Source organism: Ricinus communis, chromosome 10 (genome assembly GCF_019578655.1).
Source record: "Ricinus communis isolate WT05 ecotype wild-type chromosome 10, ASM1957865v1, whole genome shotgun sequence".
Classification (NCBI taxonomy): Eukaryota; Viridiplantae; Streptophyta; class Magnoliopsida; order Malpighiales; family Euphorbiaceae; genus Ricinus; species Ricinus communis.
Genome location: NC_063265.1, coordinates 20,532,675 through 20,556,457, shown reverse-complemented (window position 1 = coordinate 20,556,457; position 23,783 = coordinate 20,532,675). Strand labels below are relative to the sequence as shown.

Genomic DNA, 23,783 nt, shown 5'->3' with positions numbered 1-23,783 from the left:
GCTTTTCAGTTGACATAGCAAATAGTAAATAAGTGGGAGGATTAAGTCTGTGTATGGTAGTTATCCATACAGTTAGAGGATTGAGTGTACATACATAATATACAAATACAATCCTTTTAATTTTATTGAATTAGACGTGGCTTATACAATAATGATAATTATTTTTCTATATGCCTGCCAAAGATGATAACTCATTTAATATAAAATAAAAGATTTTGACTTAACTTTAAGATATAATATTTTTACCACTTAAATTAGACTATAAATCTTCATTTTTATGTATTTTTAGAACTAAGTATAAAAAGAAGAAAAAAAATTGAATCACACCTAATTTTCTTTCAAGAGAAAATAATCACTTTTTTTAAACTCAATTCTAATAAAATTGAATGGTATTTCTTTTTGAGGTTAGTAATCTAATTTATTTTAGTGCTAAACCTGATTATACTTGAATTATAAATTTACATAAATGATAATAATAAAAAGTTTCTTTTGAAACTGAATTTGCAAATAAAGAGGCTCAAATCAGGCTAAAATTCATAACTAAGTACAAAAATACCAAAACTTAACAAGTTAAAGGCTCAGAAATGAAATTATCCTTCTATATGGCAGAAATTTTCAGTGGGCCCTGCTTCCTCATTTGGTGCCAACGTGGCACAATTTGATTAGCTTTAGTGACGCTTGTGAAAAGAGAAAAATAACAAAAGCGAAAACAAAAAAGAGTTCAGTCTTGCGATGCCAAAACTTGAGGAAGAAACGTAACACAGCCAACACAAGTACACACTTAGCCATGGCAGCTCGCAAGAGAGCTACTGGAACAACAGACACAAGCACAGAAAAATCTGCTCCAATAGATAACAAAACCAAAGAAACTGTTGACCCACCAATAGCACCTCCTAAATCAGGCTTTATCTTTAAATTTTTTCTATTGCTTTTAGTTCCTTATTCTTATTTCTTATTCTATCATTACAAGATCCACCATGACCACAAAAGATCGATCCTTATCAATGCTTGTCTTAGCCTTGCTGGGTTTTTCTTGACTGTCAAGATGATTCCGGTAGCTTCTAGATATGTTTTGAAGAGGAACCTTTTCGGTTTTGATATTAATAAGAAGGGTACCCCTCAAGGCACTGTTAAAGTGTGAGTTTTTATTCTAACTTCGTTTTTTTTATTTCACTTTATAAAGTGGGTATGAGTTGAATTTCGATGCAATTGAGTTTGTAAACTCCTCTTTTTTCTGTGGAAATTTTTTCTGGTGCAATTTGATGATTGGGTTTGTGAATCAAGGGCAACTTGCAGTTTCATATTTAATTGTTGAGTGCAAATGTAAATTCTGGTTTTTGTTTGATGCTAGATTGTTTAGCAACCTCTCATTTGTCCATCATAAAAATGTGATTTGGTAATTGTTTATTTTCAAAGCAATTTCATTGTCGTTATGATAATATTTATATCATTCAACACAATGCTGGATGCATTCACTTATTTTGATGCACATCTTTGCTATAAAAATAGTTTCTCTCTCTGAACATTCTGTTCTTTTCTAGTTGATTTTGTGTCTTTCTTTCAAGTTAAATATGCAAGCTCTATACATCAGCTATTGTTTCAAAATCAAATTTGTGATTTTGGTTTTCTTACTCTTCTGTTTGTCCTGATGTATTCTTGTGTTTGTATCCTCAAACAATACAATCGATGGTGCTTGTCCAGTTAATGGTTACTATTGATGCTGAATACAAAATTCACATATCTTTCAAGGAAATTTTTACTTCTATTTTCAGCTTTTATGTGACTGACTCTTTTCAACAAGTTCAGAAAAAGTTGTTGATTCAGGCTTGTGTTTTCTGCAGCATTGAATTATTAGAGATAACCTATGAAGTAAACTTTCACAGAATTGGGAAGCTTTATTACAACTGAGCAGCTAGATGATCAGTTTTAACACTGAAGTTAAAATCATTAGGAACTGAATATGTTTTCTTTTCTTAACCCATTAATGCTTATGTTTTCTTTTCTTAACCCGTTAATGCTTATGTTTTCTTTTCTTAACCCATTAATGCTCATGTTTTCTTTTCTTAACCCATTAATTTACATTCTGCAGGCCTGAGTCATTGGGTATAGTTGTTGGCATAGTCTTCTTGGTATTGGCAATCTTATTTCAGTATTTTAACTTCACAGCAGATTCCAATGTAAGAAATTATGCCGCTGAGTTTGAATTTTTCTTACATTATGTTCCTGATTTTGAATTTTTCTTTTTGGCAGTTAGCAAATGATTATTCATGACCAATATCATTATCTGATGGCCTCTGTTTTCCAATTACAATTCTGAACTAGTTGCATATGGAAGCACACTTGTGATGATTAAAACTTTACTTTTATGATGATTAAAGCATGCTGCAACTTTTTTCAGCTGACTAAATTTATATCGTGGAGCTCTAGTAATCAAAATTCAAGAGCTTAGGATTCTTGAATTCCCTGAAAAAAGCTAAACTTCAAAAATTCCACTACAGGTTGGAAATTGTGAATTAATTGGTATGCTGGTAAGTTACAGAGTTCTGCTGTTATGAGACGGGATTATTAGTATGATCATATCAAAATTAGGGCAAGAAACAAAGGCTCAATAAATTTTATGGTGCATAGATGCCTAAAATGTCTATGGATATTGTGTCAGATTTGGATTCATCGTCTTTTGGCTTGTGCAAAGGGGGATGAATAACAAAGCAATATGGAGATGTACATGCAATTTTGCCTAATTGAAAAGTTATAGAGAAGCATATCTAGAATGCAGTTGATCAGTAAATACACATTCTTAAAGAGAGAAGTATTAGGGTCCACTAAAAGACTTTCTAATTTTTGTGGTAAAAATTTCCAATGGAGAAAAGAATGCATAAATATGAAAGCAGTTCAAATAAAGATATTCGACATGGAAAAGATTGGACATGCAATAGGTGGATCATTAGAAATGAATTGGCTAGATTAATGCTTTAAAATAGAAGTAACATCAACAAAGTAACATGCAAGAGAAAGCTTAGAATGTTTTGTGTTTGCTTGAAGACTACTAATAGCGAACTGTAAGGAAAGGCAATTACTGCTAGAAGGGCAAGAGAGAGGCTGAAGATAATAGATTAAATAGATGATAGAATAACTTTGAAAAAAGATATGATGGTTGATGCTTTATCCAATTCAAGCTTTATACTAGATAGAGAAGTACAACAAAACATGTTTGTTTGGTCTAAGTTAGGTAATTGGGAACTCACTAGAATGAATAGTTACTAATTACTTTGCCTTCGTTTTCCTTCTTTCTCTCTTTTTCTCTAATATTGAAGTATGTTTTTATCCTTTGAATATATTTTTTTATCTTTTCTTTCTTTATTCCTTTATAAATTTCTCTGCTGAAGAGTTACTGATTTGTTGGAGTCATTACCTGCTTTCCTTTTGGCTCAAATTACAGAGAATTGAGGACCTTTATGGTGTGTTTGGCACGTAGGATTTGAAAAGACAGAAATAGAAACAGAAACAGAATTCATTTATCTTAATTTGGCTTCTCATAGTTTGTTATTTCCTCCAATCAATTTCTCACTTCTGGGTTGTTCATCTCAATTTCTTTTTATGATTATACGAGTGTCCTCTATGCAATAATTCCAGTGCAACTAAACTAGTTTTGGGGCCATTCTCACATATTCGGACTTGTTTTCATGAATTCTTTTACTGTATCTGAACTTATAGATTGTTAGAAAATTGATAGTCTCATATATGTAGTGGCTTGTGGAGTACAATGCAGCATTAGCATGCATCTGCTTCATGACTCTACTCGGATTTGTGGATGATGTCCTTGATGTTCCCTGGAGAGTGTAAGTATTTTGTTCTGCAAGCATTTCTATTTTGTTATTTAATATTTTCATAATATACACATATAAAATATTTATTTTTGCTTTTCTTGTAGCATTTGGTTTTTGATATGATGCTTGATTGGATACTTACACACACTTGTAACTGTTAAGAGCAGGAAATTACTTCTTCCATCGATTGCTGCTCTTCCATTGTTGATGGCATATGCTGGACATACAACTATCATAATACCAAAGCCTCTTATCCCATATGTTGGACTCGAGGTGTTGGACCTAGGTATCTTTTTAGTTACTCAATTCACCCTTACAAATATCTTTCTCCAAGATGCTTTATCACAATATCAAAATGTCAAAAAGAAATTCTATATCCAAGTAGAAATTCATATATTTTCTTTTATTTTGTTAAATTTTCTTGGAACAATAACTCACTTTTACTTATATGAAACAATGTTTATGTTGCACAAGTGACTGAAGTTGTAAGGTCTATGACAGTTTAACATATATCACTGGCACATTTATGAACGGATTTCTCTTTTTAGAAGGCATCACATTTATGATATGTTAAAAGTTGTCCGGTGAGCTTCATTTGATCTTGCAGTGGTTAGAACTAAGACTCCCTGCACTTCTTTGCAATGCACAAGAAGTTAATGTTCAAATGTTATTAAAAAGGTGTTTTATTGGAAAATGTGTGCTTCATATGGGATATGGTGTAACCTCGACATCCTTCTGATGGTATATGCAAGAGGATAACAAAAATATCTGGATTCCAACCAACACATAAAATTTGGGACCTATAAAACAAGAAAAAGGAAAAAAAGTGATTACATGTTTTTTTGATTAGTAAGAAAAAGTTTGAAGTTGCCAAAGCTATATTTACAAGGTGGAGTGGAAGCTCGGGGTTCACCTTTTGTCATTTGCTGAAGACAAGAGTCATAAAACAAGTTAATGGGTATAGATGTTTGTATACCAAAACTATAGTTGCAGAGTTTGTGAGACCTTTGCTAATAATTCTATTCATGCTGACTAGAACTTCACTACGGGTGGAGGATACATGTCTCAGGAGTACAAAGAATAGTTGAGGAATATTAATGACTTGGATGGCCAAAAGGAGAGGGATCAGCACTGTAAGCCTTTGTAGGACCTACAAAAAAATTAAAAGATGAACCCTTCCAGGTGTAGCAAAGCTGGTCTCACGCTGAATCCTAAGGAAATTTCTCCAAATGCATGCTTCATTTGTTTTCATCACTTATTCCCTATAATATGCCTATTTGCTTTCACTTCTCTTTTCCCTTTTGGGCTCTTAGATGTGTTTTCCTTTTTCTGGGAATGTGCTATTACTTTTGGAAGAAAATTAGAGTCTTATGAACAATTCCAGAATAATTTATTTATTAGGTCTCATTTGTGTTGTGCTCTATTGTTTGTTTCTTTGTCCTATTTCTTATGTTTTATTTTCTGATAGGATGGATATATAAGCTATATATGGGACTTCTGGCGGTTTTCTGCACAAACTCCATCAACATTCATGCTGGTATAAATGGTCTTGAAGTTGGGCAAACAGTTGTGATCGCATCTGCTGTAAGCACATTTTAGAACTTCTTAAACAGTGGGAATCAGGCTCGTTATGGAATCTGATACAGTTTATCAATTTGACAGATTTTAATACATAACATTATGCAAATCGGGGCATCTAAGGATCCTGAGTACCAACAGGCCCATTTATTCTCTGTTTATCTTGTTCAACCCTTACTGGCTACTTCCATGGCTCTACTTTCTTACAACTGGTAAACTTGATTCTTTGCGGTCTTATTAACTGTTCTTTCCTTGTGGTAAAGTAACATTGAACCTTTTTCTTTGGTTTCTGTTCAGGTATCCTTCTTCAGTTTTTGTTGGAGATACTTTTACATACTTTGCTGGAATGACTATGGCTGTTGTTGGGATTTTAGGCCATTTCAGGTGCATAACCTTGCAATTTTATGTTTCCATAAATTTGTATAAGAATAAGCTTATTGCAGAAAATTTGTGGTAACTTGTGTTTGTGGTAAAGAAAATTTCTGTTGGTTTATTCATACAAGTCGCTTTTCCATACATACTTGGCTTGAGGCCTACATTAGAAAATTCTGTTCACTTATTCAGAGATAAATGATATGTGAGAGTTGCTACTCTCTTCTCATTTTTTCCTCACACAACATGCTCATTTGACAACTGGTTCGACATGCCTATTGTATGAGACCTGTTGTCTCATCTTAAGATCGTAGCCCATCATGAAATTCTGTTGTGTCATCTTGCACATTTTGGTAACCAAGCTTAATCTAGACCTACCATTATGTTTCTGTTAGCCTAATAGATGAATTATTTTTTACAGTGAAACTCTCCTGATTTTCTTCTTACCTCAAGTAATAAACTTTCTCTTGTCACTTCCCCAGGTATGATGTATTAACTTTTTTCTATCTTTAGCTCTGAACCTCTGCTTTCCATTAAGACATCTAATTTGAAGTTCCATTTTGTTCAGCTTTCTGGCTATGTCTATTGCCCACGGCATCGCCTGCCTAGGTAGTTCTTTCTACTCTACCACTTGATGCCTTTTTTTAGGGCTGTTGCCTGTAAGAGGCATTTGATGCAAATCATTTTACTAACATCATTCTTTCACTCTTCAGGTTTGATCCTCAGACAGGACTGTTGACTGGAACCAATGATGGAACCCTTGTAAATGTCTACTTAAGATTATTTGGCAGGAAGTCGGAAAAATCCCTTTGCATTCATCTTCTTCTTGTTCAGGTGATTTATTCATGTCATATATTTCTTTTGTCTCTCTATGGCAAGCTGTGCCTGTCATTATGCATTCATGCTATTTTGTTGAGGGCTGGGAGGAGATAATTTTACCTCATTGAAGCTGACTATTATTTTTTGTTTTTTGGAATTCTACATTGGCCCCTAAGAAATTTCAGAGTAGTGATGTTAAGAGTAATTGGGGCAATATGCTCTTAGGGATCTAGGAGCATGGTACACCTAACTGAAGCAAGGCACGCATTTTCAAAATGAATTGGAACAATTTACTTATGAAATATATATTTACAGGAAGCTTAGAGAATTGCATTAGTTATCCTGTTCACTAGCTACATGGGATAGTATTATCTATTATGTTTTTGGGAAGAGGTTGTGCATCAAACCTAAATTGGTTACATCTCTTAGAATTTCTATCCTATGGACCTATAGTATGCATAGCAATTGAACGAAGCTAATGATGAAACATGTGAAAATGGAGCAAAGCCTTCATCCGTGGGGGAAATGAAAAGGACAAAGGAGTATCTCTAGTTAAATGATGTGGAAGTGTTGTCATATGCTACCATTACGAGGAACTAGAAATGAAGCAATAGAAGGGTAAGGGGGAAAGACAGAAAAAGTAAATAATATTAGCACAAAAGCTTGTGAAAAAGAAAAACACAGAGAGAAACTTAGATCCAAGAATGATTGATGAACAAGAGAGAAGCTTAGAATGTTATGCGGCAAGTTGAGGGTGAGTGAAAGGATTCTCCTTCCTCACCATGTCTATTTTTGGCCAAGACATGGGCCCTTTGACATTTGAAGTTCCAAGAAAGACATGCGCCTTGTAAAGCATTTTGGTCCTGGGACTTATTGCACCTAAGTTGTGATTTTGACAAAGGGATTTGAAGCCTAGTTGGTAGTGGATCCTGACTTAAAAAGGTAGCTAACTGTTATTCCCTCTAACCCTGTGATGTGACGCTTTTGTATGTGATATTGTTGTACAAATGAACTATCTTATTTTTGGTTGTGTAGGCAATCAACTTGCACCTGCTAAACTTACCAAAAACATTCGGGTTTAATTCTTACCATTTTGGGAAGCCTTCATTTGAATTGCGAATAATTGATTATGTAGTATTCCAACTAGGATCCCAAGCTGAATCAAATAAAGCCTTCTATGATTTTCTTTTCTTTTTTTTCCTTTAGGGAATTAAGTTAGTTGCACAATTAAGAAACATGATTATTTTTGTGATTGGTCCGCTCACAGAAGTAGAAACATTATTCATGATTCGGTTACACGATCCAAATAAGCCTCACTCACCAGTATCTGAGCAATCCTTCCTATTGCTTTTACGGAACTTCCCTCTTGTATCATTAAACCGTCGCCCATTAAAACAACACCGACATTATTTGATTCCAAATTGAGAGCAATGTGATTTATTCTACACTAGCTCGTGTATAGATGTTCTTCCCGTAACTTACAGATAGTTTAGGGTGCTATTCTTTTTATTGTATGATTTCTCCTGTTATATTACTATACTAATGTAAGATCCTGCTTGCTTTGAATCTTTTTCCTGGATGCATCATGCTAGGGACTTGGATAAGAAAAATCATGTGAAACTGCTTATACAAGCCTGTTTCTTTACAAGATGGTTCTCATCATGCTGCCTGTCTTTTACAGGCTATTGGATGCTGCTTCTGTTTCTTGCTGAGATATTTTCTTGCTGGCTGGTATAAATGAGGATGCAAGATCAAAGAATGTTGTACTGACTAGTTTGGTTCTACAATTTCTTTGTTTCAAGAGTTCTGCCAGTACACAGGACACATCTTTCATAGACAACAATTACGTGCAGTTTTGACATTCTTGGGGAGCACTTTACGTTGTACCCCAAAAAAATGAAAAGAAAAGAAAAGAAAAGCATAATGCTTTTGTGAGATTCGATTTTAACACATCTTGTAATTTAAGCTCTTTACAGGAAGGGAACTCTGTTAGGACTTACTATATTAGCTTGAGTTTTGAAGTTATGACCCAAATCATTCAGATGATGAATCTCTATTTTCACAATTGACCATGACCATCCTTGTAGTATTTGATGTTGATGATAAAAGTGGTGATGTAGTTTTATGAACATTTTCTAGTTGAAGATGAAAGATTTGATCAATGGGTAGATGCGTCTTTCTTAATGTTTGTTTTTCTTGGATGGTGTCATCAGTCCATTGCTAATTTGAGAATTTTACAAAGTGAAAATGTGGACATCATCGAGCAAATGATACATACATAACCAGCCAGCAGAAAGGATAAGCTTATGCTTCTGTAGAAACGTGGAGTTTCTTGGAAGTTATTCCTAGGATCCCTATAAAGCAGGAACAGAACTTATCAGTCTTGTTTTCTGCCGGATTCACTGAAGAAGCTGCAAAAACTATAACATTATAACCTCTCAAACACTTGCATTTTGAGAATTTTTCATGGGGAAGGAAAATTTGTCAGGAAATAGCTGTTTTGGCGTCCGTGTCCTGAAGGTAACACCCAAATCATTCAGATAAATCTCTACTTTCATCACTGACCCTTGTATTGGAATGCCTTCTGAGCATCTGCCAGTTGACAATGAACGATTTGATCAATGGCCCTCTTTTCCTGTTGTACTTCTGTCTTCAAATTGCAAATATAAACATGAACTAGCAATATGTTACATACACAAGACTAGGAAGGGGAGCTACCATCTTCCCAAAAGGCAGGAATAAACCAAGTCATCATAACTGCATTAGGCCGAAAAGGAAAGGGACGAGAAGAGAGGACTGGACTGAACAATCATCAGAAGTACAAAGAAAATTAACACAAACTATCTGCAAAATTTAGGCCGCAATTCCTCATCGAATCAAGTGATATCATTTCCCTCTCCTTTTATCAATAGAACGAGACAGGAATATTGCACATTACAGATTTCAGATACAAGGGTTTTACAGCTGCAATTAGCACTCATCTCTCACTTCTGTGGCTAGTAATACAAGGATTTTTTTAGTATCACAGTCAAAGCAAAGTGAGGACGATAGATGATGCTCAATCGATTAATTCTTAGGACTGCCAACATCTTTTCTTTTCTCATGACAGGGAGTTCAAGGCAATTTAATCTACATCCATAACCTCCTTTTTACTGCTGCTGCACCACAACTTGATGGTTCGGTCATGAGAGACTGTTGCAATATAGCACCCATCTGCCACCAGACAAACAATATAACTTATACATGCACATTTAAGACTGATTGGACTTGGCAGACAATAGTGAGCATTCACTGCCGTAATTTAAGGAATTAAAAGGAGATTCCAGAAGAATTATAAGCATATCATTTTGTATTGCACTTGCACATCATCACGAAGCAACATTCCCGAGTTTAATTTCAGCTGTTTAAGATTTAGATTGCATAGAAATTGCAGTGACACAGGAACATGCCAAGCCAATTGAGGTTGTTGAGAAATAACCCAAAGCTCTACGAAGACAACTTGATAAGAGGAAACAGGAAGACTGGATATAGACGGCAGAAAAATGGAGGAATAAGCATGGACAGGTCCTAACAGCCCATGGTGTGCTTATTCTAATGGACATGGCAATTGACACATTAATTATGGTGATTACAAGAAACTTTATCCCAAAAACAGAAAAACTAATAGATGAAAAGTGGTAAAAGAAATTCTGAAAAATAGAAAGAAAATTCTTTAGTTTCTGATGTTAGGAAAGTTACCTGCACCAATATCCAAAGAGGTAACTTTTGATTCATGCCCTAACAATGTCTTGACAGGCTTAAAATCTCGGCTGGACCAGACCTGATGATTAAACAAACAAGGAACAACATTAAAAGAAAACTCTAGGCTTTTAACCTCTATAAAATAACAGCTATAGTAACAGATAAACCTTTGCAGTCATGTCATAAGATGCTGTGACCAGGCAGTAACCCTCCTGAGGCTCAAATTTCACTTGTGATATGAGATTTGAGTGTGCTGGTATGATATATAATGATTTTTTCTTCCTTAAATCCCATATCCGACAAGTATTATCTTCACCCCCAGTCGCCAAATGATATCCATTTGGTGAAAAACTGATACCAAGTACCTAAAATGACAAAAAACAAAATTGAAAAATTAATCAACGACTATATAACTAAAAATAAAATGATGACCAAAACCGAGTACCTAAAACATGATAACAGAAATGCATTAAGAATTCATTCAACAACTACAGATTGAACAACAAGAAGTATGAATAACAGAACAAAGATAAAGAAGTCTGACCGGCTTGACATGGCCTTCCAAGGCAAGAACACTTCTTCCAGTGCGAAGGTCCCACACTCGTGCAAGTGCATCCAATCCGCAAGATCCTGCTAATGAGCCATCATGGTGGAAGGCTAACCCATAGACACTCCGGCTGTGACCTTCTTGAAGAAGCAACTCGGCACCTGTATCAACATCCCACAGTCTCCATGTCTTGTCAAAGCTTGTAGTTCCCAAGTACTTTCCTGATGGATGGAAAGCAATGCGCGCAAGACGATCAAGATGGCCATGAAAAGTCCCAAGGACAAGACCATCAGTGTTCCACAACTTTGCAGTTCGGTCAGCAGAGGCTGTTGCTAAATGGTTGTTGTGCACAGGAGAAAATACAATGTCGGTTGCACGCTCTGTGTGTCCCTTCAAGGTAGAAACCTTCCTTACTTGTGGCATGCTCCATATTTTGGCAACTCCAGTTAAAGCACTACAAAGCACAGACAATTATTAATATGCCTAGCCAAGAGAACAACTCATAATGAAATGAAAACAAAGGTTAAACTAGAAAATTACCAAGTAGCAAGCAATTGTCCATCATTTGAAAACGAACAACCAGAAAGTGGCCTATCATCACCAATTTCACTAGAATCAAGAACAAAGCTTCCAGCCTGTTCCAAAACCCAATCAATCTCTGAATCCACATCTTCATCAGGATCATCCCTTTTCCTCCTAGCACGCTGAATCCTCAAACTGGCCTTAACAACAGAATATTTGGCGATATCAATTCTCGCATTCAACAACTCTTTAGACCCCTCAGTATAAAAAGGATACTCCAAAACCTCATCCTCACCATCTTCCATCACACCAGCAGTAGCACTAGCTACATCCTCCTCATGAGCAATCATCAGCTTCTCTAACTGACCCTCAGAGTCCAATTTCGCCATCAACATCCGCAATCTATCACGCCTCTCCATCTCCCTTTCGCCAAACAAGGTTATGGGCTCGCCTAGTCTTCGGAGACGCGCGCGGACTGCCTTGTCATTTGTAGGCACAGCTAATGCAGCAGCACGTCTTTTCATCATGAGGTCTTGTAGAGCCTTTTGCTGCCGCTCTCTTTGCTGTCTGCTCGTTTCGGATTCAATGTATTCATTAGCAGTAGCAGTAGCAGTAGTAGTAATAGTGGCGTCGTACTCCTCGTCTGAATCTGAGTCATCGTCCATTGTTGTTGCTGATTCTACTCCGTTTTGAGGTGGTCGCATTGGGAGCGGTGCTATTGGAGGAATGAAGGATGTTACTACTGGAGTGATTGCCGGAATTGGAGCATTTGATGATACTTCTGTTGCCATTGGTGTTGTTGAATTTTGCTCTTCTGATTCCATTATTGGCTAGTAAAAATAATAATTTAGGGTTTAGGGTTTACGAGCTGAAAGGCATTCAGATTTTGAATCACAGAAGACTGCAATGGCTGTTTCTTTGTTGTAAGAGGGAAAGAGAAATGAGAATAAATTACCTTCAAAGTAGAGACTAGAGAGAGTCCCTTTGTAATAGCAATAAGCCCTAATATAAGCAATCTATAATAATTTTATTTTCAAGGCTTCTTATCATGATGCTATGAGCATGACTTTGTTTTTTTTGGCCTAACTACATACTTAGCCCAATGTACTTGGCTGAAATAGTCAGATAGCCCTCTTAACTTTATCTTTGATCTACTAGCTCTCTAAACTCGTGAATTGCATAGCACATACATACTAAAACGCGTGATACCAACCTATTAGAAGCGAGTGAGTTCATATTTTTAATATGACGTGGAAAAGAATGGGTTTATTTTGAAAGGTGTTATGTTCTTCTTTTGTTATTTTTAGGATTTCTATTTTTTATCTTTTATTTCTTTTTTTTTAAAATTTTTTTTATAATTGTGCAATGGAGAATGTTGATTTCGATCAATTGTCCCAAGAGTTTGTGTTTTCAGTATGTAATTGTAGACAATCTGTTGTGTTAAAGGCTTCTTGGACCTTATCAAACCCCGACTGAAGGATCTTTGGGTACATAAACTTTAGCGTAAGTGTGTGCATTGCAGAGATGGTTGTGTTTGCGATATTGTTAGTTATTTTTTGAAAGTGAAAATTAAGTGCAATTTTGTGAAAATTGCAGAGGATCGGTGCTTGTAGGTATTTCCTGTGGTTTAATCCTCTTATGCCTGAACATTCAAAACATGTAATTAATGAATTGTTGAAGCGTATGAGAAGAATTGAAGCTGAAAAGGAGACCGAAAAATGCAAAGCCAAAGCTATGATGGTAGTGCTAGTTGGTATTATTGTTTTCTTAGGTTGAATTGCATTAATGGTCTAATTTCTTACAAATTTAAGACAGTATGTTAGTGTTTATTTTTAGACAATTTGTGGTATATGAAATTCTGATATTTTGTAGAAAAGCAAATTGAATGGAAAGACTATATTGAATTTTACTATAATCAAATCTGTTTGTCCATCAATGTTGCCTTTTATATTTGTAATTGGCAATTTCTTGCTTGAATATTAACTTAAGTAGTTGAATCCTGATAAAGAGACATAATATAGATAAAGGAAGGCTTTATTGATCTAATTGTTAATAGTAATACAATTCAAAAAAGAAGCAAAATTTACTGACAATGTCAATACTAACCGTTGACTTACATAAAAAAAAGTTATTAAAGTAAATAGGCACTCAAAAATTGGACTTAAACCCTAACTGAACTATGGCTTCCATATTGATTTAGATACATTAAGTTGTGGGGCACTTGATGCTTGTGTGGTAGTATCTTGAAATCCCTAAGCATTTTTTCTGTTTTGCATTGCAACTTGTGCTTTTTATTGTAGTTGTTTGCTGGTCACAACATTTTTGCATTTCCACTTGAGTCCTGGTGGCTTGAAACCTAGATCAACAAGCTGTAAAGCATGCTTCAAATTTGCTAGATTTATAATGACTCTACTGCTGCTTTGGCCAGGCTGCTGAGATTGTAAAATTCAACAAATTATTATAAGAAAAAAAATAAAACTGAAAGTCAATATAGTGTTGAATAAGGCAATTAAATCAGTTTCTTTATTAATGTAACACCCTAGGCCATTCAATCTTTATCTTTTTGGTTGGAGTTCTGTTGCACTTTTGTTATTTCCTCTTCCAACATTACCTACTATATAACCCATGCCTCTACTTCTATTGTTTACATTTGTCTTCAGATTAGCAGTCTATTATTTTAATATAATAAAAAGTCATTTTCAATTTGTAAGAAAACAAACAGATCTAAGAGATATCTATACAAATAAGAAATATACTTGTCTCCTTGATGCATTAGGCATTCCTGGTGTTAGGTTTACAGTTGATTGAACACCACTAGTATCACCCTGTTTCAAGTAATTAACAGAAGCATGAATGAGATGAGAGTGTAAATTGCAACAAATATACCAATTGTGTGTCACTAATCCAACCTGAGATGCAATATTCTTTGATGGAACATTCCTTTTTCTCACACCATCAGCATTATTAGGCACAACAATATTTACCTAATTACACATTCAATCAATATCAAGTATTACAATTTTAAAAAAAAACTACCACCTCAGGTTGATTGACATGTCCATTTTGTAATTCAAAGAATAAAAGTTGGCCTAAGCCACCGACAATGCCTGTTTTTTTCTCCAACTACATAATCTTCTTATTATCTATAGCCAATCTCACTCAACTCTATGCAAATTTAGTTAGTTAATAAAATGCCTAAATTAAGTAAAAAAATAACAATAATATAATTGGAATTACATCAACCAACATATTTCACCAAACAAAACTTTCAACTAAACAAAACTCGTACAATTTTCAGAATTTTGCTTCTTCAAGCTTTTGTCAAATAAACCATTTGCAAATAGGCTTTGAATGCTAAGCTTTCTTCCCTACACAGACGCGATAAAGCTTTAGTGTTTTCGTATAATTGGATAATGCGACTTTCGTCGATAAGGATAATGTAGCTTCTATTGATCTCAGCTTTACTTGACAAATGAAATTAGAAATCTTAGCTAAGCATAAATAAGGAATTACAAAATAAATTGGGGATTTTTGAGCTTAGGGAACTTATGCCAGTTATTCATTAATGAAGTAAAATTGAATCAAAATTAAATTTAAGAGTGGGAAATTGGTGAGAATTAGGGATTAGAGTTGAAATCAGCAAATCTGATGATTGGTGTTTGGTTTGCCAAAAAAATTGTTCAAATATTGGAATGATTATAGATAAATGCTTAAAAAAGAAGATATTTTAAATTAGTTATCAACATTAACACTTTTATAATAATATAAGTTATCTAATTTTTTTTGGTCGAGGAATTCTTTTTTGTTTAAATTTTAAAAGAAAATGTCTATTTCTTTTGTTAAAAATTTAAAAAGAATAAACTAATTTTAGAAATTGTCTAACTTATATAATAAATTAACTAAATTAAAATTAGAGCTCCATTTAGCCAAGTTAATGCAGTGCAACTCTTTTTATTTTTTTAAAAAAAGTCCAACTCTAATGTATTTATAATCTATAAAAGAATAGCAAAGAACGCTTTTCAAAATTTATCCAAGTTAGGCGGACCAATGATTAAAAATATAAATAATTTATTATTATTCTAAAAATGCAACTATGTATTTTATTCTAATACTGAAACAAAAAAAAAAAAAAAAATTTAGTGGACTCTTAAATATTTTTTTTAGCATCGATAAACTACAGTAATATTAACATGACACTAACTCAAGTATAAATTTTAACATTAAGAAAGCACTACTGAGTCAAATTTACAAACTGAATTTCAATATTTACGCTATATAATTTTATTATTTCAATAAAATTAAATATTTTAACAAATTTAATTCTTATTAATTTACTAGAGGTATTATTATTATTATTATTGGCTAAATACATTCGTGGCTATTTAGACACTTCCACTTGCCTAAATTATAACTTCCGAGTGCATTTTTTTTTTTGTTGGTCATATAACTTAGCGACTCATCGTTCTCTTTCCCTTCGCTCAAATTCTTTTCTTTTATTTACATCCTTTTAAACTTAAAAGTAACAAAATAAGATTAAAACTAATTAAATAAATTAAAATTAAGAAATATTTTCTTATATTAAAAGATTTTCAATTTTAATTTTACATTTATGCTAGTTTTTTCTTTTTCCAAACATTCACATGGTTTACCATAATGTTTGTCGGTAAACCAGGTGAATCAAAATCTTTTACCATCTTTGCCAGCTTCATCGCTATTAACATTGCTTTTTCCATTTCCGCCGCTGCCCTGGACTCTCTAGCTGCTATTATCTTTCACAGCAAACAATATAATTTTATACCTTCCCCAAAACAATATTGGAGTAATACATTTTCAGGGCATTGTCAGGAATTGCTGCAAATTTGACAATGCTAAAACAGCTCAAGGTAGCAGGAATAGTAAACCCCTCCATGGAATTTCACACAACTAATGCAGCAAGAAACCAATTTGCAACATTGGAATCCTTGCTACATATGAGCCTACAGAAAGAACATATTTCAAAACGTGTATTTAAGATTATCGACTAACAAGACACTCCCTCCTCCTACTAAGTCCCCATGCTTTCAGCTTTCTCAAGCCAGCTACAAAAATGCATGACAAATCGAACTTGCCAATGACTTTGCCTAGTTAGAATCATCCTACTTTTATGTACTATATATACGTTCCCGCACGAACAACAAATAAAATAATAGGAAATGAACTGCCTACTAGTATTATATACTTCACTCGTGCAAAACTTCCGTCATCCAGATCCATGGAATGAACAACCTACTTTCCCCATCGAGAATTCATGGTGTTGCCCCACCTCAAAATCACATTCAAATCCAGAAATGACCATTAATATACAAAATTCGTCCTCTTTCTCCCTCTTCCATTTCTCCACCATCCACCACGATCCATCTGGTGCTCGTCATTATGAAATCTGGAAGTTTTATACCTTGACATATTCCAGCCAGCGCCCTCTCTCTTCCTGCTATTCTCATCCCATGTTCCCCAGTCTCCACCAGTTCTATCACCAACTTCATTCCACTCATTATTATCACCACCCCTCTCATTATAACTATTCTTCCATTCATATGGATCATTCCAACGATTTCCCCATTCATTGTTTATCATGGCTCCATCTTCCTGATAAGGATTGCTAGCCTGGGGATTCTCATTATTGCCTTTCTGACCGCAGTCTCTATACCCAGAATCCAAAGCTCTTGTGCCTGCCTTTTGTAACTCCTCTTCGGCTTCCCCCCATCCAGTGCATGAAAACGACTGATTCAGAAGTGAACTACCAAAAATCACAACCTCCTCCCCTTTATCTTTCTCAGCAGGATATTTGGGCTCCCGTTCCAAATCTAAGTACAATTCAGGGTCGATGTTTGAACTCCAGTCAATTTCATCAATATAGATATCAGGATCAGGCAATGAAATGTCACAGTGAAGTCCATTAATCTCTGCCCAAAACCGGTTTTTAGCATTATGAAATGCCTCCTCGCCGGCAGAATCATTCCATTGAACCACATTCTCATAGAGGTACATAGACTTTTTGGTTTCCAATAGCTTGCGCCATGGAACCAAACCAACTGCATAGCAGAATCTTTTCTCCCATGATGGTACAGTTGGTTGCCAATTACCTAGAAACAAAATGTAAAATTACCAATTCACAGATAAAACAACAAATAGGTCACTATTCTTAAAATGCAAAAGCAAAAGAAAAAAGAAAAAACATTATAAGAAAACATGCAGTGGATGCAAAGGAAAGTGAGTACATATTTACAGGAACATGAGATACTGCAGCAGAAAGGTAATGCAAAAAGATATGTGCTGAATAAAACAATAGCAAAAGATGACAAGAATCAACAGCAAGTGTAATGAAATAAAGGAGATTGAGATAATACCTTGTACAACCTCAAAAGAAAAAACACACATCTATGGTTCATATTTTGTGCCACATTTTCCATTTTGATGGGTCATTTTTGCACCATTTACACACACTTTCCAGATATAATTCAAAAGACATTGTAGCGCTGAAGACAGTATAAATGTACATTTAATTCATCATTACATCATTTCAGACCAACATAAAACGTTTCACTCCAAAATATCCCAAAGTGACAATCTGATAGATCAGGAAAATAATTTTACATAAAAAAAGAATATATCTAATGGAAGTAATCTTCAATCCTAAGAATAAAGATAAAATAGAAACTGCGAACTTCATGCTACAAATCACATGCCAACAAGCAACAACATTATACAAGCAGAAAAGGCCAAGCAAAGGGGACCAAACAAATTCTGACAATCCAACTTAGTTTCATTCAATATATTCAACGAAGAACTACCTGTCTATCTGTCTGGCTGTCTCCTCTAGATAATTCAATTCTAACATTACATAAGGTCACAGAACCATCATAAAAAGTAACCCTCAATAGAAGTTTCTCATCATCTAAGCTCATCTTTTTAAGCTCCTAATAACGTGAAATCCCAACTAAAAGAAATGGCTATCATTACCAAAAATACCCCATAATAACATGACCATATAGCAAAAATATTCTATAATCAGCATAAAAGCCTAACAAATTTAACTACATACAAGGAAAAAAAGAAAAAGAAAACAGAGGCTTCAAAATCAAAATCAAACAAAAACCCACGTACCTGATCATGCAAGAGAGACATTTATCAAATAAAATCACAAAGCAAGAAATAATAATGTAATTAAAGAGAAAATAAAAACATACCATGAAAAGGAGGCTTTCTATGCTGTGATCTTGTCCCTTGAACTTCTTGATTATGAATTTCACCTTTATGTCTCCTCCTGTTGCTCATAATCAAATCTAAAACTCCAAAAAACAGCCAAAAGAAAGGAAAAAGAAAAAAAAAAAAAAAAAAAGAAGCAGAACTCTTTGTTTTCCCGCAAAAAAAAAAAAAAAAACAGAACAAAAAAAGAAAAAACAAAAAACAAAAGGTTTCTGTTCAGAGAAACAAGCAAACTGAATTGAAAGAACCAAGAAAGAATAAAAAATCTAAAAACTTTTATTTTTTATGGGTATTCCTGATTTGGAAAGATAAGAGTTGATCCAAAGAGGAGATTTGATTAACAGTGTTTTGCTTTGTTAGAGAGGATGATCACAACAAGGAAAGTTACTTGCGGGTTTCAATATATTTCTTCTTTTTTCTTTTTTCTTTTTTCTTTTGGCTGTAAAAGAGAGTAAAATAAGCCGGTGGTATTTATTTATAAGAGATATTTATATAGCCCTTAGTTTTTGTTTAAATTACTAAAATGGGTTTTGGAGTTTTACTTGATTGGCAAGGACTTCGTCTGTCGGTTTTATCGGAATGTTCACCATTATACCTACACCACGCTCCCTCCGCGCGTTCTGTAACCTTAGCCTGCAAAATAGAAAATACCATGAAAAAGGCCAAAGCGTCAAAAGAAAAAAATAAACCCTTGAACTTTTTGGGGAAAATCAATTATCCCCTTATTGTTCGTTTTGGCCCAATTAAACCACAGATTTAAAGAGATTGATTTTATTTATTGTTATATAAATTTGAGTAAAGTGGAATTATTAAAAATAAATAACTTAATAATAATAATTTCAGCAAAACCATATTATTAATTAAGGCTAAAATTATAATACCAAATGAAAAAAATAAAATAATAAAAAGAGACTAATATATACGAAAGCAATAATCTGACTTGCTTTCTTTATCTTGATTTAGCTTAATATGTGATTTGAAATATTATAAATTAGCTTCTTACAACTAAATTCTTTCTTTCTTTTTATAATTTTCTTCTATTATTTATATCTATTTATTATCTATTGTATGTATCTTTTTATATTATATTATTTACTTTTGATATTTAAAAATTATAATTTTTTATTATTTTATTTTATTTATCGAAATTTCTGCTACTAGGTTTTGTTAAATTCTTTGTACTCCCTTGATATTTTATATAATACATAAGTTGTCCATTATATTTTATTTACTGCACGAAATTCTCTTTAGACTTTAAAGGTCAACACAATCAAATGAGTAAATTGATAGAAAAATTATAATTTGATCCTTTTTTTATCTTTATTACAAGTCTAGTATCTAATAAAACTAATAATGAAATTTTTTAACTAAACATATTTATTTTATTCTGATAATCGAAAGTGAATTATATGAATTTTTGAGATGTTGTTAAATCTAAGGGCTTTAAAAAAGTCAAGCAAGTAAAAGATTGATTATTTTCTAAAAATAAATTTTATTATAATTTGATAAAATAAATTTAGATTAATATGATACTTGATAATAAATTATATTATCAAATTGAATCTTTTTATATCAATTTAATTTCTATCTTGACTTTGTACGAGATAGATAATATTAAAATACAAGGAAATTATAGTGCAATAAAAATATAAGGGTTAATTTGCATATTAGATAAAAAAAATCAAAAGGTAAAATATTATTTAATGCAACCCTTTTTATGATTTTTTATCAAAAATTTTGATGAAAGAATTTTTTATTATAAAATTAAAAATAAAAAAATATAACTTTAAATATTAAAAAGTAACTGGTGTTTGACAATATATAAGAGGCAAGTAGTAATTTTCCTTCGTTTATTACAAACTAATATCATAAAATTTATTTAAATTATTTAACTTTTCATCTCCTTTATTAATTATATAATATTAGTATTTATGTTATTCAATTAAAATTTTAAAAAATTAATTTTGTATATTATCGTCTCTATTGATAATTGAACAGTTACCTATTTCCATTCATGGATTCTACCATCTTAACTAAATAATTACCCGTTCCATAGGCAGTTAAATTTTAACATCAATAAGAATTATAAATTTATTAATATTAAAATTGAATAATACCATAGCACAAAGATTTAGCAAAAATACTAAAAACAAATATACAACTAATCAACTAACTATTATGTTGAGTCTTTTATTAGAAACATAATAGTTAAATTATTTATTTATTAATTTTGATGACTATAAAAAATAATATACGTTTTGAAAATTTTAACTTAGAAAAAGAATAAACTTCAATTGACCATTCAACTTGTCGCTCGAGTTTGATTTGGCCCTCAAACTTTGCAGTCAGATTCAATTCGGCCGTTTTTTCATACTGTTGTTATAATTCGTGCAATGAACTCGCTTAACAATAGTTAACCTGAACCTGTTCAAAAAATTTAGAGGTTAAAATGACTGTAAAAACTAAAAAGGACCAAATTGAACAAGACTACAAAATTCAAAGGCTAAGTTGAACTTTATTCCAAATAAAAAGAAGTTAATTCTTATTAAGTATTTATAACTCGTTAGATCCACAATGAAAAAAAATTAATTAGACAATTATCTTGATTATTTTAGTATATAATTTAATTAAATAATTAATTAATGATACAATGATTGATAAGTTATTATTATTATTATTATTGATTACTCTCTCTATTCCATACTAACTACCTCTTTTTTAAAGTAAAAAAAATCTTAATTATTTGATACTTTTATATATCTAATGCAGTATTAATTTTTTTTATTTTATCCTTGTATTGTCATGGGTGTAATAGATTTTACAATGTCTATAAAAGAACAATTTAATCTAATGTAATCAATATTTTTTATAATTAAGCCTATTAAATATTTTTTAATCTAAATAAACTACTAACAAGTGAGAATTAGTATAGAATGAAAAAGATAATAATTAATTAATTAATCATAAATTATATTCATATTTGTTATTAATAGTAGTTATTATAGTTTCCGGATAATATATTTATTTATTATCATAATTTATTAAAATAATAGTATTTAATAAATGACTAGTAGTAAAATACAATAGTTGGTTATATTTTTAACAAAAATGTAGTGTAAAGGAGAGTGACGCTAGGAGTGGTAGAGTGGGATTGCATCTGTAAATGTAAGGAGTGGCAATCCTAAGTAGTCCGATTTTGATAATACAAGTCGACATCACATTCACACTAATCGACAGAAATATTAAATTTACTTAAATATCCTTTACTGTTTAATAGTAATAGATTATATAAATTAATAAAAATATCATATATTTTCTTTTAATTTTTTTAATTTTTATAAAAAATTATATCTAAATTATTTAAATATCATCACACACACATATATATATATATATATATATATATATATATATATATATAAAATTAAATTAATGATTAGAATTGAATTAGAGTAATAACAAATAGTATTATAAAATTAAATTAATGATATATAGAATGAAAATAAAATTAGTAATTAGTGATTACTTATAAAAGTATTTTAATAAATTTCATCATGCTTTTATATTTATTATAAATTATATATAAAAAATGTAAAAAATATAAAATATTTTTCAAAAATTAATCAAAGTAAAAATATTAAAAATATTTTTATAATATTTATAAAATGAATATAAACATAAAATTTTTATCATCCAATATTCTAATTATATGATAAATTAAATTTAGAACAAAAATTCTAATAATATCAATAATTTTGACACATAAATAAAAAAATTAATATTTTATAATAAAGCCATTTAATAAATTAAAATCTTAATTATATATAGTATTTTGATTTAAAGATAGCATCAGTATTTTATTTATTATAAATAGAGAATTATCTGTGTGCATTGTTACTTAGGTAGTTAAGTTAGTGTAACTGGCAAATATTATATCCGTCATTACAAAATATCTCTAAATAATTTTCTCTTTGGTCTCTTAGAATATGGCGTCCTTGGGGCTTTCTATTTGATTGTATCGAAAGGCCTAATGAATTGGGATTATTCTAGAAGCTAAAAAAGGGTATCTTGAGCAATTTTAATAATTGGATTCATTGATATTCGGGGGGTGGGGGTTTATTGTCTATCGTTGGCCTCGAATCAGTCGGGGGCCCGAGAGGCGGTGGTTTACCCTGTGGCGGATGTCAGCGGACTCCAACTCGTGAACTTAGCCGGTACAAAGCTATACGATAGCACTCCATTTTTCCGAATCGACAGTTCGATCTATGATTTATCAATTTATTATTTATTTGTGAGTTCAATTTTATAAGTTCCATGCATCAAAACATTGTCAAAACATAAAAGTTACGTAGTTTTATAATAATAATAATAATAATAATAATAATTAACAACGAATAATTGGTTTATAAAATCATGATTTTAGTGACAATTATTGCTATAACAATCTTTTAGGCTTAGAAACTTTTCTTGTGAAACAAACAGAGCTTCGGATATAATGCAAACTGCATCTTAAATTTGTAATTTTTAAATAAAAATTATATTAAATCTTTTAATTTTTATTTTGCAGTCCTCAATTAAAAAAAGAAAAAAGGACAAAAGTAAGAGGACTCGCAAATAAAAAAATTATAACCCAATTCAAACAAATAAAAATATGAAATTTAATAAATAAAAATAAAAATCTAAAAATTAAATATAAGAGAGATTAAAAAGACAAAAAAAGGTTAATAATTAGTTCTATCTCGATACAGTCAACAACGTTCTAGATTTTTTGAGTCTCGTACCAAAAAATGTTGTATAATTAGAAATAAAACAAGCGTTTGAGTGAGCTTTGCTTTCCTTTTGCTATATTTTAATTACTTTACCATAAAATAAAAATCATACATGATTAACACATGCAGAATAATAAAATATGAATTTTCACCGTAGGTCATGGAAAAAGATACTAAAAATTGATTAAAAGAAACTGGTTACCTAACAAGATATTAAGGAAAAAGATTTCATTTATTTATTTATTTATTTTTAATTTTTACAGTATATAGATAATACCAATATGTACTTATATATTAAATTTTATTACGTAATTATTTATATGTTTATACACTTATTAATACTTTTAGTACAAGTTTTTAGTC

General features: G+C 31.9%; 3 protein-coding genes across 3 annotated transcripts; 1 reads left to right on the top strand and 2 right to left on the bottom strand.

Moving 5' to 3' along the window:
• The first annotated feature begins 701 nt into the window (after window positions 1-701).
• LOC8268020 (UDP-N-acetylglucosamine--dolichyl-phosphate N-acetylglucosaminephosphotransferase) lies at window positions 702-8,780 on the top strand. Its single transcript, XM_015725950.3, has 11 exons — window positions 702-1,137; window positions 2,090-2,177; window positions 3,748-3,839; window positions 3,995-4,113; window positions 5,296-5,411; window positions 5,490-5,617; window positions 5,703-5,789; window positions 6,199-6,259; window positions 6,346-6,386; window positions 6,491-6,611; window positions 8,278-8,780. Exons 1-11 carry the CDS (start codon window positions 788-790, stop codon window positions 8,335-8,337), a joined length of 1,263 nt encoding a protein of 420 aa, XP_015581436.2. The 5' UTR covers window positions 702-787; the 3' UTR covers window positions 8,338-8,780.
• A 680-nt stretch (window positions 8,781-9,460) lies between these two features.
• On the bottom strand, window positions 9,461-12,434 carry LOC8268021 (U4/U6 small nuclear ribonucleoprotein PRP4-like protein). The gene is made up of 5 exons (XM_002530054.4): window positions 11,425-12,434; window positions 10,882-11,338; window positions 10,505-10,702; window positions 10,335-10,416; window positions 9,461-9,809 (listed from the first exon to the last, which is right to left on the bottom strand). The coding sequence occupies exons 1-5, from the start codon at window positions 12,228-12,230 to the stop codon at window positions 9,721-9,723; spliced, it is 1,632 nt and encodes a 543-aa protein (XP_002530100.2). The 5' UTR covers window positions 12,231-12,434; the 3' UTR covers window positions 9,461-9,720.
• A 3,742-nt stretch (window positions 12,435-16,176) lies between these two features.
• Window positions 16,177-19,111, bottom strand: LOC8268022. Its single transcript, XM_002530055.4, has 2 exons — window positions 18,633-19,111; window positions 16,177-17,528 (listed from the first exon to the last, which is right to left on the bottom strand). The coding sequence occupies exons 1-2, from the start codon at window positions 18,718-18,720 to the stop codon at window positions 16,741-16,743; spliced, it is 876 nt and encodes a 291-aa protein (XP_002530101.2). The 5' UTR covers window positions 18,721-19,111; the 3' UTR covers window positions 16,177-16,740.
• Window positions 19,112-23,783: the final 4,672 nt, after the last annotated feature.